The sequence below is a fragment of the Gorilla gorilla genome, chromosome 9 (genome assembly GCF_029281585.2).
Source record: "Gorilla gorilla gorilla isolate KB3781 chromosome 9, NHGRI_mGorGor1-v2.1_pri, whole genome shotgun sequence".
NCBI lineage: Eukaryota > Metazoa > Chordata > Mammalia > Primates > Hominidae > Gorilla > Gorilla gorilla.
In genome coordinates this window covers 78,273,989-78,288,349 of record NC_073233.2, presented here as the reverse complement: position 1 = coordinate 78,288,349, position 14,361 = coordinate 78,273,989, and the positions used below count along the sequence as shown (strand labels likewise).

The 14,361-nt window shown below is 46.6% G+C and overlaps 1 protein-coding gene across 20 annotated transcripts in view; it reads right to left on the bottom strand.

The window, feature by feature from the left end:
• PPFIA1 (PTPRF interacting protein alpha 1) overlaps positions 1 to 14,361 on the bottom strand; it is a 113,792-nt gene that overhangs the window by 41,509 nt on the left and 57,922 nt on the right. For 11 of the 20 annotated variants that reach the window (XM_063693296.1, XM_019036560.4, XM_055356011.2 and 8 more), the window contains exons 9-16: positions 13,194 to 13,328; positions 12,240 to 12,314; positions 11,783 to 11,866; positions 9,642 to 9,773; positions 7,892 to 7,954; positions 6,865 to 6,944; positions 5,995 to 6,130; positions 1,443 to 1,666 (exon numbers count right to left, since the gene is read on the bottom strand). In XM_063693296.1, coding sequence (XP_063549366.1) covers positions 1,443 to 1,666; positions 5,995 to 6,130; positions 6,865 to 6,944; positions 7,892 to 7,954; positions 9,642 to 9,773; positions 11,783 to 11,866; positions 12,240 to 12,314; positions 13,194 to 13,328 — 929 coding nt within the window. The remainder of the gene's footprint in view (positions 1 to 1,442; positions 1,667 to 5,994; positions 6,131 to 6,864; positions 6,945 to 7,891; positions 7,955 to 9,641; positions 9,774 to 11,782; positions 11,867 to 12,239; positions 12,315 to 13,193; positions 13,329 to 14,361) is intronic. The other 9 variants (XM_055356027.2, XM_055356016.2, XM_055356019.2 and 6 more) reach the window with 1 other exon arrangement.

The following is a 14,361-nucleotide window of genomic DNA, read 5'->3' as shown; positions in this document are numbered from 1 at the left end:
CCCTGCTCACTCCACAACTCAGGGCCGCCCTGAGTCCCACTTCAGTGCTTATTACCATCTGACGTACAGGGATCGTTTAAAAATATGTCCACAAACACTTTTAACACTCGTCCCTTTAAGAGGTGGAGGGTGATTCTCACCCCAAACCCTGAGTGTGGGCAGGACTTAGCACCTCACTCAAATGAACAGAATAGAGAGGAAGTGAAGGCTGTGGCTTCCAAGACCAGGACTGGAAAGGCTGTGGGACTTTCTCCTCACCCTCTCCTAGAGTACGGGCTGCTTGCATCACAATGCAAGGACCCTAGAGCAGCCCTGGTGGCCAGTTCCAAGTGGTGGGTGATGGCCCCGAGGCCTCCTGCCCCAGTTGGGTCTTTCTGTGGCTCCAGCCTTGCCAGATTGAGCCGGGACTGTCCTGCTCTGCTGCTCCTGCGCTCACAGGAACTGTGAACTATGAAATGTTCACTGTTTTAAGCCACTGAGCTCCGTAGTAATTTGTTCCACAACAATAGTCAACACACACACACTACGAGACTCTATCTGTCGACTGTTTGTGTCCTCTGGGATGCAGGCATTCTTCCTGTTTTATTACACACTGCTGCAGGCCTAGGACTCTGCAGGTCTGTAACGGGGCCTGGCCCAAACTAGCTGTTGAGTGACGATGGGGGCTAAAATTATACTTGCGTGTATTGAAACAAATGCTGCTGAACAGACCAAAGTAAGAAGGTAAACGTTCTACACTTTTAAACGTCACTACACACAGCCTCTTCTGTGCAGGAGGCTGCACATGCGGCAGGTGATAGCAACGCGCTCCTTTCAGGGTTCAGGGTCAAGGAGGGACACTAAGACCAGAAGGGGGTTGATAAGCAACACTTCCTCCCGCTTCCCACCATATGCGCCCGCTCCGGCGTGCACGTATTCTGAGTGCTGGTCTCTCTGGTGAGTGGCACTGGCCTGTGGAGGCAGCCACTGCTGTTCATCCAAGGCAGGCTTCAGTCCGTCATCTCTTCCCAGCCCACCACCGTGCACACCTTTCATCTGCACTCCGGATCAGGAAGGTAGGCCGATCCGCCTCCTCCAAATGTGCTCAGCTCATGTGGCCTTCCAGGTGCAGCTTTCAGGATGGCAGTGGGAGCTGGGCTGAGCCCCTTCAGCACCCTCCAGCTAGGTGGCGAGCTTCTCAGGGGAAGGACCTCTCAGGTCCCACAATGTCCTACAGAAAGGTACCAGTGCCGTAACTGTGGGGAGAGTGCCCTGGTTACCTGAATTTTATATTCAAGGGCAATTTCAGACCTTAAAATTCTTAAAACAGAAGTTAAGTAAGTTCTATTGTTATGTAATACTTAGAAAATGTTAATAGTATTTCATCCAGACTTTTCCAGGCAGGATGAGATTCCTCAGAGACACCCATGCGTGTGGTAAGTGTCATGCACGGTTGCACACACCTGATCTCTTTGTTGATGGCATCCAGCTGCTCCTGAAGCATCATGGCTAGTGTGTGCGCGTCGGCCTGCCCGCTGGGCGACAGCAGGTCAACTGAGCTGAGGAGAGTGTCCCTGTCATCTTCACCATCAGACACGTCAGCATCACTCTCGAATGCTTGTGCTACATTTGCCAAGACACTAGCTTGCTGGGCACGTTCCCAATCCTGCTCATTAAGAGTTTGTACCTATAAACAAGAAAACCAAATCTCAGTAGATAAAGTAACAACATTAGTTGTAGAAACATAAATCTATTGGAAATTTAGGAATTCTTTAATGAAAGCCCAAAAGATTTTAGAAAGATGGGCCATGCTTATAAGGTACTGACATGAAGCAGGCAGTATTTAAGAAATTGGGGAGGGCAACAATCCATTCCTTGGACCCTTGTGATATTAACGCCCTAACATGGACATGTGGCATTTCCATGGCGAAATACACAACTGGGAGATGGCAGAGTCAGAAACAAAAACCGAAAATCAGCCGGGAAGGGTGGGCAGGGGGAGGATGAAGAGAGGCTGATCAATGGCTGCAAATATAGCCTTAGAAGAAATAAGACCTGGTGTTGGACAGATCAGCAGGGTGACTAAAGTTAACATTACTAGGTGATACACGCCAGGCGTGGTGGCACATACCTGTAAACCCAGCATTTTGGGAGGCTGAGGTGGGTGATCACCTGAGGTCAGGAGTTTGAGACCAACCTGGCCAGCATGGCGAAACCCCATCTCTACTAAAAATACAAAAATTAGCCAGGTGTAGTGGCTCATGCCTGTAATCCCAGCTACTCGAGAGGCTGAGGCAGGAGAATTGCTTGAACCTGGGAGGTGGAAGTTGCAATGAGTCCAGGTCGCGCCACTGCACTCCAGCCTGGGCGACAGAGAGAGACTCTGCCTCAAAAAAAAAAAAAAAAAAAATAGGTGATACATTTCAAAATAGCTGCAAGGGAATAACTTGAATGTTCCTAGTATAAAGAAAAGAGAAATACGTAAGGTGATGGATATCCCAATTACCCTGATTTAATTATACGAATGTATCAAATTATCACATATATCCCCAAAATATGTATAATATGGATCAATAAAAAAATACACCTGTACTCCAATTATACATGCTACTGGAAAGTTACAGAAAAAAAAAAAGATTTAAATCCATATCAACTGAGTTCACTCAGTTGCTGTAAATTTCATAAGTGTTTTCAAGTTCCCTCTAACCAACCTGCGTGTCCACATCCCGCCCTGCCTGAGGCTGGCACTACCAAGCTCGAACGAGGAAAGGAGGGCAGCAGCAACTGAGAGAATCAAGGGCAACCTCAAGAATGGCAGTGTATGCGGCATGGGCAGCTCAGTGCTGAGTGGCTGTGTCTGACTGAGGCATTATGTATGTCATCAGAATGTAGAGGGAAAAGTGTGTGTGCCGGGACCTACGCAATCCCCCCAGGGGTGATTCTTTCATGCCACCTCACTCTTCAAGCCCCCAACACCTCCTCTCCCATTCTCACTCCCAGCTGGCGACCTTCCCTTTTCATGGAGACAAAACCAAGGCCTGCACTCGGCCCACCTGCTGGGCAGCAGCCTCAGGCCCTGGCTCACACCCGGATCTCCGGCCATCACAGCTCCCTCTCTGGATAAGCAAGTTCCACTAGCTCGTCCCATTAGCATAAGGACATCTTCTCCCCCATCTCACCTTAAAACACCACGGCAGAAACCAAGGCCCTTCCCCAGTCCCTGCCTGGGTCTCCTTTCACCCACCCCTCACTGTTTTGCTCCCAACCAGAGTAAAAGATCCTGGTGAGCCGCCTCCATTCTGTCTTCCTCTCCCCAATTCTCTAGACCTTGCTGCAGGCCAGCTTTCAGCGCTTTTCCCTGCCAGCGGGACTACTCTATGGCAGTTCCAATATGCTCCCCGTTACTAAGGCCACCAGCTGTCCCTTTGTCCCGTCTCCCATCTGACCTGGCCCATCAGCAGGGTGGGCTCCGCTGCTCTCCTCTCTTCCCTGAGCACTCTACCCAGTTGGTCCCAGGACCCTACCCCTCGCTGGTCATGCCTCTGTCTCATTCCTTCCCAGTCTCCCCACCGATGATCTTGGAGCACCCCAGAGCTCCATTCTTAGACCTTGTCTCCATCCAGGCACCCATGAGGTGGCATCATCTTGTCTCATGTTTCTCAATACCATCCATACGCGCAAGATGCCCCAATTTTCATCTCTAGTTCTAGATGTCTCTTGGGTTCCAGACTGTGATATTCAACAGCCAACCTGCCACCTCCCCTGGACAGCTGACAGTCCCGTCAACCTGAACATGGCCCTGGCTCAATTCCTAGTCTCCTCTAAGCCAGTGTCTTCCTCATCTCAACAAACAGACTCCATCCTTCGGCTGTTCAAGCCCAAAGGCTTGGAGTCATCTTTGACTTCCTCTCTTTCCTTCTCACCCTGGATCCAATCCCTCAGCAAATCTTGTTGGCACTCCATAACAATACACTGAACACGCTCCATGTGCTCCTTCTCCTTCCTCCTTCACGCCCCTGCTCAGAAGTCACCCTCACTATACTGACTCCCTGGCCTCCCTTCTTAAAATTCTTATTTCCCTGCTCACTCCACAACTCAGGGCCGCCCTGAGTCCCACTTCAGTGCTTATTACCATCTGACGTACAGGGATCGTTTAAAAATATGTCCACAAACACTTTTAACACTCGTCCCTTTAAGAGGTGGAGGGTGATTCTCACCCCAAACCCTGAGTGTGGGCAGGACTTAGCACCTCACTCAAATGAACAGAATAGAGAGGAAGTGAAGGCTGTGGCTTCCAAGACCAGGACTGGAAAGGCTGTGGGACTTTCTCCTCACCCTCTCCTAGAGTACGGGCTGCTTGCATCACAATGCAAGGACCCTAGAGCAGCCCCGGTGGCCAGTTCCAAGTGGTGGGTGATGGCCCCGAGGCCTCCTGCCCCAGTTGGGTCTTTCTGTGGCTCCAGCCTTGCCAGATTGAGCCGGGACTGTCCTGCTCTGCTGCTCCTGCGCTCACAGGAACTGTGAACTATGAAATGTTCACTGTTTTAAGCCACTGAGCTCCGTAGTAATTTGTTCCACAACAATAGTCAACACACACACACTACGAGACTCTATCTGTCGACTGTTTGTGTCCTCTGGGATGCAGGCATTCTTCCTGTTTTATTACACACTGCTGCAGGCCTAGGACTCTACAGGTCTGTAATGGGGCCTGGCCCAAACTAGCTGTTGAGTGACGATGGGGGCTAAAATTATACTTGCGTGTATTGAAACAAATGCTGCTGAACAGACCAAAGTAAGAAGGTAAACATTGAAAGGTGAATTCTTTTCACTAAATGACGAATATATGTATTCAATTACTTCTTTTATTTTGTAGAAACAGGGTCTTACTCTGTTGACCAAGCTGGAGCGCAGTGGTGCAATCATAGCTCACCATAGCGTTGACCTCCCGGGGCTCAAAGGGATCCTTCTACCCAAGCCCCAAGAATAGCTGGGACTGCAGGGACATGCCACCATGCCCAGCTAATTTCTTTATTTGTAGAGACAGGGTCTTACTATGATGCCCAGGCTGGTCTCAATCTCCTGGGCTCAAAGGATCCTTCTGCCTCAGCCTCCTGAGTAGCTGGGACTATAGGCACACACTACCACACCCAGCTAATTTTTTCTTTCTTTTTTTTTTTTTTTTAATAGAGACAGGGGTCTCCCTGTGTTGCCAAAGCTGGTCTCAAGCTCCTGGCTTCAAGCGATCCTCCCAAAGCACTGGGATTACAGGTGTGAGGCACTGCACTCGGCTTTTCATTTTATTTTATTTTTTAAGATGGAGTTTCGCTCCTGTAGCCCAGGCTGGAGTGCAATGGTGCTTTCTCAGCTCGCTGCAATGCCTCCCGGGTTCAAGCGATTCTTCTGCCTCAGCCTTCTGAGTAGCTGGGATTATAGGCACCTTCCACCGTGCCGAGCTAATTTTTTGTATTTTTAGTAGAGACGGGGTTTCACCATGTTGACCAGGCTGATCTCAAACTCCTGACCTCAGGTGATCCACCCGCCTTGGCCTCCCAAAGTTCTGGGATTATAGGCGTGAGCTACCCGCACCTGGCCTACTCATTTATTTTTAATCACTATTTTAAATCCATGATTATCATTGTATTTAAAAGTGACTGTATTTTTATAAGAATTCCTATTAAAAGAAAAAAAAAAAAAACTACAGAGGCCAGGCACGGTGGCTCACACCTGTAGTCCCAGCACTTTGTGAGGCCGAGGCAAGAGGACTGTGTGAGGCCAGGAGTTCAAGACCAGCTTGGGCAACACAGACCCTACCTCTTTAAAACAAAAACAAAAACAAAAACAAAACCCTATTTTAAAAAATGCTCTAAAAGCTAAACTCTTAATCAGAAAATAGAAAATGAGAGGAGGGCAAGAAAGCAATGACCTATCAACATTTTTATCCCAAAGTAGTCTGAAAGCCACGGGATAAGTAGGTAACTTTCACGTAAGCAGAGGTATTTCACACAAAGACCTTGCCTTGGAAGGCTCATCTCGCAGGGCTGCCAGCCGGCCTTTCTGCGGGCGCCGCAGCACTGCACTTGTGCTGTAGGAGTCTGTGTGGCCGTCTGCCATGGGGAACCTGAAATCTGGGACACTGCCCAAGTGGGGTCGGCTGAAACATGAAAAATAAGAATGATCATTATTAGAAGAAAAGAAAATAAACTCTCTTCTGGTTAAGGCAGAATCTATCAATTTGGAAAAGTTATTCCACACAGGAAAGGGTCTCCAGGGAGGGCACTGCTCTCATCTGCCCCAAGAGCTACATGTTGCCTGCTCCAGGCCAACAGTTTTAGTCTCTCAGCCCTACCAGGTAGAAAGCTCTCCAGGAAAAGCTGTGCAGACAGCCAAGGTGATGAGCCACAAGGAGCCCAGCCGTCTAGGATGAGAGAGACCCCGGGTCCCCTGAGACCCCTCCTCTGGGTCCAGGTGTCTGGCTCTGCATTTCTGCTCCACTTTCCCAGGGCTGACGAAAAACACAGCCACACACCACTGCTGGCCTTCAACTGCTCTGCAATTGTCCCACCCGTGCCAGCATCTGTGGTTTGAGATCTTGGGATCTGTCATTCTGCTCTTACATCAACAGTGTCACACTCTGCTGGGCACCTAAATTAAGATATCCAAATATTAACTGATCAAAACTCCTCCTGTGTTTTGGAGTTTCGCCAATGATGTGTCTCCTCAGTACCAAGCTCTAACCTTTGAGTTACTTTTCTCTCTTGCTTCCTACTAAGCTACAGGCTCCTTGAGGTCACACCATTAGCCACATCCAGTTAGGCTGCCCACATAGCCAAGAACTGGCCTGCCACAGGTGCTGACAATATGGCTGCTCACTGGTTAATACCATACCCATGATGAAGTGAAGCACCTCTTAGTCTCATCTGGTCTAGTTCAGCCCTCAATGCTTCAATGTTTAGGACAAGCTGATCCTACAGAAAAGCAAAAGACTTACATTACTGCTATCTCTTTTAGATTTTAAAACCACTTACTTCAAATGTGCTCAGATGTTGGGCATAACCCTAACAGGTTAAATCAGCAGTTACAAATACCAAACATTTTAATTCTGGGAAAATTTTCTCCAAGAGTACTGCAATAAACATAAACACTCAGACTACTATATTAACTTTGTAAGCCCTAACGAATGAAAAGCTGTGTCTTAGTCATAGAAAAGCTTTTCAGAAGATAAACACCAAATGATTAACAATTACTAGTTTCGTAGAGAAGCAGACTCTTTTAGAGGAGAAGGGGAACAATATTCACGTCCTGTGCATCTCTGTATTGTGTTTAATTGTCTTATATCAAGTATGCACCCATCCCTGTGTCATGGGTATACTTGATCTCATTTCTAGAGCTGTGCTGTCCAACACTGGCCACACGTGGCTACTGAGCCCTTGTAATGGGTTAGTCTAAATGGAGATGTGCTATGACTAGGAAATACACAGTGGAAAAAGAACGCAAAGTAGCTCACTTGTTTCTATTAATACATTATGAAATAATAACATTTTGCATATACTGAATTAAATAAAATAGATTTTACCCATTACTTTCTAAAATGTGACTATTAGAAAATTAAACATTACATATGCAGCTCATATTATATTTCTGTTGGACAGCACTGTCATTGATGCTAATATTTTAGCTTCAAATAAACCCAGAAAGGACTCCGAATTCTGAACCATATGCATAGCCAGACTCAAAATCACCTGAAATACAAAGGCATTCAACATACAAGCCTGAGAGTGCTAGAAACTTATGGCAGTGAACTATGAGAGCCACAAACCAAGCTGCTCTCCACTGTCAGACATCTGCAGTAACTATCATCATCATCAACTCAGTTCAACTTGGCTCTTCATGGATTTAGAGAATATTTCAGTACCTTATCGTGTTGTGTTTCTTCTAACTGCTTTTTTGCATTTTCAACTTCTCTTAAAAGAGAGTTCTGAAAAAAGACAGATAGTCCTTTAGCGTTTCTTTAAAATGTCCCATTTAAATAGAGCATGGCTGTATTCGTTTTTTTAAAAAAAAAAAAAAAAAAAAAAGGACCACAGAAAGGGAACGGAGTAAAAGAGCACACCAGCAAGCACTGCTATAGTCCCAGGGTTAGACCGTGAGGCGGCGACACCTTCTCTTATATCTCTTACTAATATATCTACTCCTCACCAACTGAACTTCCTAAAGGTAGGTATGTCAAGTTCACGGTGCAAGTTCATTTTAATCAGTTAAACTGGCTTATGCTAACTTTTAGGCTTTACAATTTCTTGGTCACTTGGGAAACCTGAATTTAAGTTTCAAATGTATAATTAAAATCAAAGATAAAAACACTGCTCCATTAAGGCTGACCCACTGATCAAGGAGGTGAGTGGGATAACGACTCTGTATGGTCTCTGGAAATGCCCTCCATGGTCAGCACCGTGTAAATAAACGTGTCATGCAATGAGCGGGAATCATTAGTCTCTCAGATGAGCAGACCCCAATCCTAACAACCAATCTCAGGGCAGTTTCTGAGTCCCATCGCTACGGACACTGCACAGTCAGGACAGGCTTTATCAAACGGGAATCCAGCTGCTGCCCATTAGAGCTTCTCCGACATAGATTCTAGGATATCCCTTCACTCTGGTGACAGCTAACATGTTTCCATGATGACAGTACTCAGAGTCCAGGCTTAAACTTTTTCCAAATCAAATGAAAAAGAACGAAGGTAGAGGCTGGAATATTTATTTGGTTTCAGCTGATTGAACCCTTTCTAGTACACGATACAACCTAAATGTCCTATTTATAAATGAGACAGAAATTAACTTTTTCTTTTTTTTTTTTGAAACAGGATCTTGCTCTGTCACACAGGCTGAATGAAGTACAGTGGCGCAATCTTGGCTCACTACAACCTCCACCTCCTGGGTTCAAGCGATTTTCATGCCTTAGCTTCTCAAGTAGCTGGGACTACAGGCGGGTGCCCCCAGGCCTGGCTAATTTTTATATTTTTAGTAGAGATGGCATTTGGCCATGTTGGCCAGGCTGGTCTTGAACTCCTGGCTGAAGTGATCTGCCTGCCTCAGCCTCCCAAAGTGCTGGGATTACAGACGTGAGCCACCACGCCCAGCCAGAAATTAACTTCTAATGCATGAACAATAAAGGGGTGAGGGTTGGGCCCAAAAAATGATCCTAGTGCAGGGGCTGGCAAACTAGAACCTGACGGCCAAAACCAGCCCACTGCTTGTTTCTACAAATGAATTTTATTGGAACATAGCCAGACCCATTCATTTACACGTTATTTATGGCTGCTTTTGTGCTAATGACTTGATTAGCATAAAATTATTTAATTACTCATAACTACTAAAAGCCTAAAATATTTACAATCTGGCCCTTTATAAAAACCACTTACCTACTCTCATTCTAGAGAATAAGAATGATAAACAATTTCCCATACACACAAACGGGGCATGGACTTAGCAAACAATAAGTTAATTCAGTGACTGGATAACTGTGCGTACATTTTCCACTTTAAAGAATAATTCCCATTTTCGGTAACAGCTGCTAACCACTGTTAAACATGCCTGCTCAGGGGCAGATGAGCAATCTTTTGGCAGAGGGTGGGAAAGCTCCAGCGATGTCCGTGTTATCTAACTTACCTTATCTTCCAAAGCAGCCATTCTCTCTTTAAGATGAAGTTGAAGCCTCTCATTAGATTCTGAAAGCAGCTTGTCAACAGTGTCTGATAAACGTTTATTATGTTCTTCGTTCATTTTTTCTCTTTGCCTTGCCTAAAGCAGGAGAAACAAAGTCTTATAAACCTCACGTAAATCCTCGATCATTATTTTAAAAGCACAAGGACCAACAGGGTGAGCCCCATGTGTGCCCTCCCCTCCCCCGGTTGCTCCCCGCACTGCCATCTTGAGTGGACTTTTGCATGTTGACCAGAACCAACTCATGGACACAGGGAACACGGGACAAGTCTTGGAAAGGTCATTAACTAGAAGGTCCCACTGCTCCTGCCACAGGACTCCTCAGGAACGTCACTAGTTGTTAACCGTCAGAGGGACTTAAGGAGCAGATTTATAGCAGATATTTAGAGGATGAGCCTGTCTCCACGCTGGTAGAGGAATTTCCCCTTGGGTAACTAAAAGCTTGGGTCTGGATTTGGGGAGGAAGGGTGAACTTAATTTACAAAGCAAAAAAGTTAAAAAGTTTGTTTTGGAAAAAAAAATTGTGCTAGAGAGACTTTCATATTTTTTCTTTATATCGTTACGTTGCTTAAATTTCTCGTAATGGAAATTTACATTCAAAAATTATAAATAATTACCTTAAGTAATTTTAAAATGTAGTAACAAAACTGACATGTCTATTATTTTATAAAACCATAATCAAGTTCATGGTTTAAAACCTTTGTTTCTCAAATGACAGGCAGAAAGGGACAAGAAGTGTCAGTAGGTGGCACCTGTCCAGGTGGCACCTCCATGCCCTCATTGCCCAAGTGCCCTTGCAGTGCTCAGGGGGCTCCTCCCAGGCAGGGGGCAATGGCACGGGGTTACGACGTGCACCCAAGTCATGCTGCCCAGGCAGGAGGAGAGAGCCACGAGACCGCACCATCAGCAGTGCATTCGAACCCCGTGTGCCCAATTTCTGCACCAGGAAAACATGGGTAGTGACCTCTCCTTTTCTCATAAGGTCTAACATGTAGCAACTATCATTACCTGAAAGGGTCCAGCACATCATGTGCCATATGGAGTATCGCATACTTCCTCTTGGGAAAGAAACAATATCCTTCTTTGTGCTTATTTTCTGTCAGCATTTAAATAATTTTTAAAGAACACAGCTTAAAGTTCACTGTTGTGTCTGTGAGCATGAGTGTGCATTTTGGAAGGGGAGGTGGGGACTGCCTAAAATGCACCCTCTCACTGGGAGTCGGAATCATCGTTTCCCAGAAGCTCCTTTGATTCTCTGCAGGGCATGGCCAAGAATACAGATTTCTGGTGAAAACAAAATCTAGTAGCCTTAAATTAATGTTATAAAGTGGGCTAATGTGACGGTGCAAGAGTTCTACAATTAGACGCTGCATGCTTCCTTTCTCCACCTACTTGTTAAAGAGAAATCTGCCCCAAACCCCAGGCCTGGTACCAGCTGGCCCTGGGACTGCTCTTGCTATAACTTTTTCCTGGATGTTCCATATTGACATCCACCCAACTCTTTCAGGAAAACAATCTTAGGATTCAATGGACAGAAGTCTCCACTGCCACACTCCTTCCTATTGCTTTTTACTGTAGCTCAACTACGGTGTTGCTCTTGCTTAGAAACATTCATTCCAACACGCCATTATGTTTGGAGTATTTTAACCTGGGACAGAGGTCAGGCCTCTGACCTGCATGTGGGAATTCAGTGCCATATCCTAGACAAGTGGACTAGTCATCCAGGACAATGGACCTGCCTCTATATTTGCAGGGGGTAGGGGGGCCACGCCGGTACCACAGCTACCCAGAACAGTTCCCCTGATAGGCCGCTAGACAAGCAAGAAGCATTTTTGGACACCTGAAGTACTGCCTAGGATCTCAAATTTCTTCCGCAGCTCCCAACACTGACTGAAAACGACTACTGTGTGGGATGTACGCATTAGCAGGTGACTCACAGATGAGGGCGCAAAACAAATGCACACGACCAGAACTGAGCTGGAGGACCAACATCTCAGTCAGGGGTGGGAGGCCCTGAGCTCCCCACAGCCGAGCAATGCCCTTGCAGCACCCACTCAGCGCCCCCGCCCTCAGGGCTGCATGCTCACCCGCTGCAGTTCTTGATTCTTCTCCTCCAACTGTGCTTCCATCTGTCGTAACCTTTCTTCAATGTTGCCGTGTCTCTCTTCAGCCTGTCAGCAGAAACAGCGTATGCTGACGTCATCCTTACACTTCATTAACGACATGCTGCATACCACTGCAGTGGCAACAGGCACAACATGCTCTGCGTGGGCTGCTCCGCCATACTAAATGGAAAGCACGTACTCATCCATCAACACAGCCTACGGGGCTTCACGTGCTGGGCCGTGAGGTGGCTAGCCCTCTTGTGTTGGTGATTCTGAAGCATGGCTGCTGCTGGCGACTGACTGGGTGTTTTCCCCCCAACCCCTATGCCCAATCTCAATGGAGTCGTGATTCTCCCATCCTTGGACTGCTTCTGGTTAGTAAGCATGGAAAGCAGAAAGCAGCGGCAAGCACAAGCAAGGAGCAGTGCACCCATTCTACCTTCCTAAGCTTGGAAGTAAGTTCCAACAGTTTAGCTTCCTTAGCAGCAGAGCTCCCAGAAGACAAAAGGTCAGACTACAAAGCCGACAAGGGATAGGAAAGATAACAGGGGAGAAAAGAAATCGAGACTTTAAAAGCAGATCATGGAGTGGGAGGATAGGTTCCTACAGCTGTTAGCAACAAACTTGCTAGAAAGAACAGGTGTGTGAGCCCTAAAACCATCTGAATGGTCCAGAAGGACCCCCAGTAGCTTGAAAAGCTTGAGCCAGAAGACTCAGGACGACAGACAGGGGCCTCAGCTCCTGCTGCTCGCCTGCCTGGCACTGCAGTGCTGGGCTCCCCACGCCCCAGAGGCTGGGTGTGTGCCCGGTGATGCATTCCCTGGGCACTCGCCGATCCCAGGACCTATGACAGCATTTGCCTCTTTAGCTGCTTCCCTCATGAATGGGGAGAACTTGGAGGGACTGTGTCTTGCACATGCCTAGTCAACAGTTGTTGGACAAATGAATAAATATTACTTAAAAACACATTTTTAAGTAATTTCAAAATAATAAAATTACTTAAAAATGTGTTTATTAAGAATTTATCTTGATGGTGTTTTTAAAAGAACGGCATCTTCCTATTTCTGAGAAAAACTACCCTTCTTTTACAGAGGCTTCTATCCTATGCTTAAGCTGGTGACCAAAACAATTCTAAGAAGCAGTAACTCTCAGATCACACATGCCGTGGACAAATAGTATACAGCTCACAAAACCAAGGTAGACTTCGGGATAAAAGGATCATGTCTGGCATTTACAAAGTGTTCCAATCTCAGATGAAAGAGCACTCAAACCAAATCCGTGCTCTTCCATGGATTTAGGTGCTGATGTAATAAGAACAGTGACAAACAAGGTACACAGGCAAGGCACAGTCACAGGCCTGGCAGCCGAACCAGAATGAAGCTCATGGCACTACCTTGGAAAGCGCTGCCACCCTCTGGGCCAGCTCCGCCTCCACCTCCGGGAGCGTCTCTGCCTTCCTCAGTGTCTGTTGCAGCTTTTGCTCTGCCAATTCCAAGCGCTCCTGTAACTGGCGGTTTTTATCTTCAGTCTATAAAATGAGAGCAAAGCATCAAAATGCAACAAATCTTCTAGCTGATCAGTTTTTAACAGATTGAAACAAACTGAAATGCAGATACAGACTAAGAGAGTCATGATGGAAGAGCTACAGTGATGGGAGTTGCTTCTGGGTCAGGTTTTTTTTTGTTTTTGTTTTTGTTTTTGAGACAGAGTCTCGCTTTGTCACCCAGGCTGGAGTGCAGTGGCACAATCTTGGCTCACTGCAACCTCCACCTCCTGAGTTCAAGCAATTCTCCTGCCTCAGCCTCCTGAGTAGCTGCAATTACAGGCATGTGCCACCAGGTCTGGCTAATTTTTGTATTTTTAGTAGAGACAGGACTTCGGCATGTTGGCCAGGCTGGTCTTGAACTCCTAACCTCAAGTGATCCACCTGCCTCAGCCTCCCAAAGTGGTGGGATTACAGGTGTGCGCCACTGTGCCCGGCCTGGGTAAGGTTTTCTTGCTGCCAGGAGTACATGCCCACTTTCCTGGTCTTGGTTTCAATGTGCAAAACACCTCTTGTCAAAGTGTTTGCTTTTCCTAAATAACTTTTAAGAAGCTTTTTTTTGTTTGTTTAAAGACAGAGTCTTGCTCTGTCACCCAGGCTGGAATACAGTGATACTCGTAATTACAAGAATAAGTATGGTTTACGAAACCACAGGAGACACAATTTCTTACTACAGACTTCACTGCCTTTTTTTTTTTGAGATGGAGTCTAGCTGTGTCACCCAGGCTGGAGTGCAGTGGCACAATCTTGGCTCACTGCAACCTCCGCCTCTTGGGTTCAAGCGATTCTCCTGCCTCAGCCTCCTGAGTAGCAGCTGGGTTTACAGATGCGCGCCACCAAGCCCAGCTAATTTTTGTATTTTTAGTAGAGACGCAGTTTCACCATGTTGGTCAGGCTGGTCTCAAACGCCTGACCTCATGATCCACCTGCCTCGGTCTCCCAGAGTGCTGGGATTACAGGTGTGAGCCACCGCGCCTGGCCGCATTTTTTATTTTAGAGACGGGGTCTCGTTCTGTGG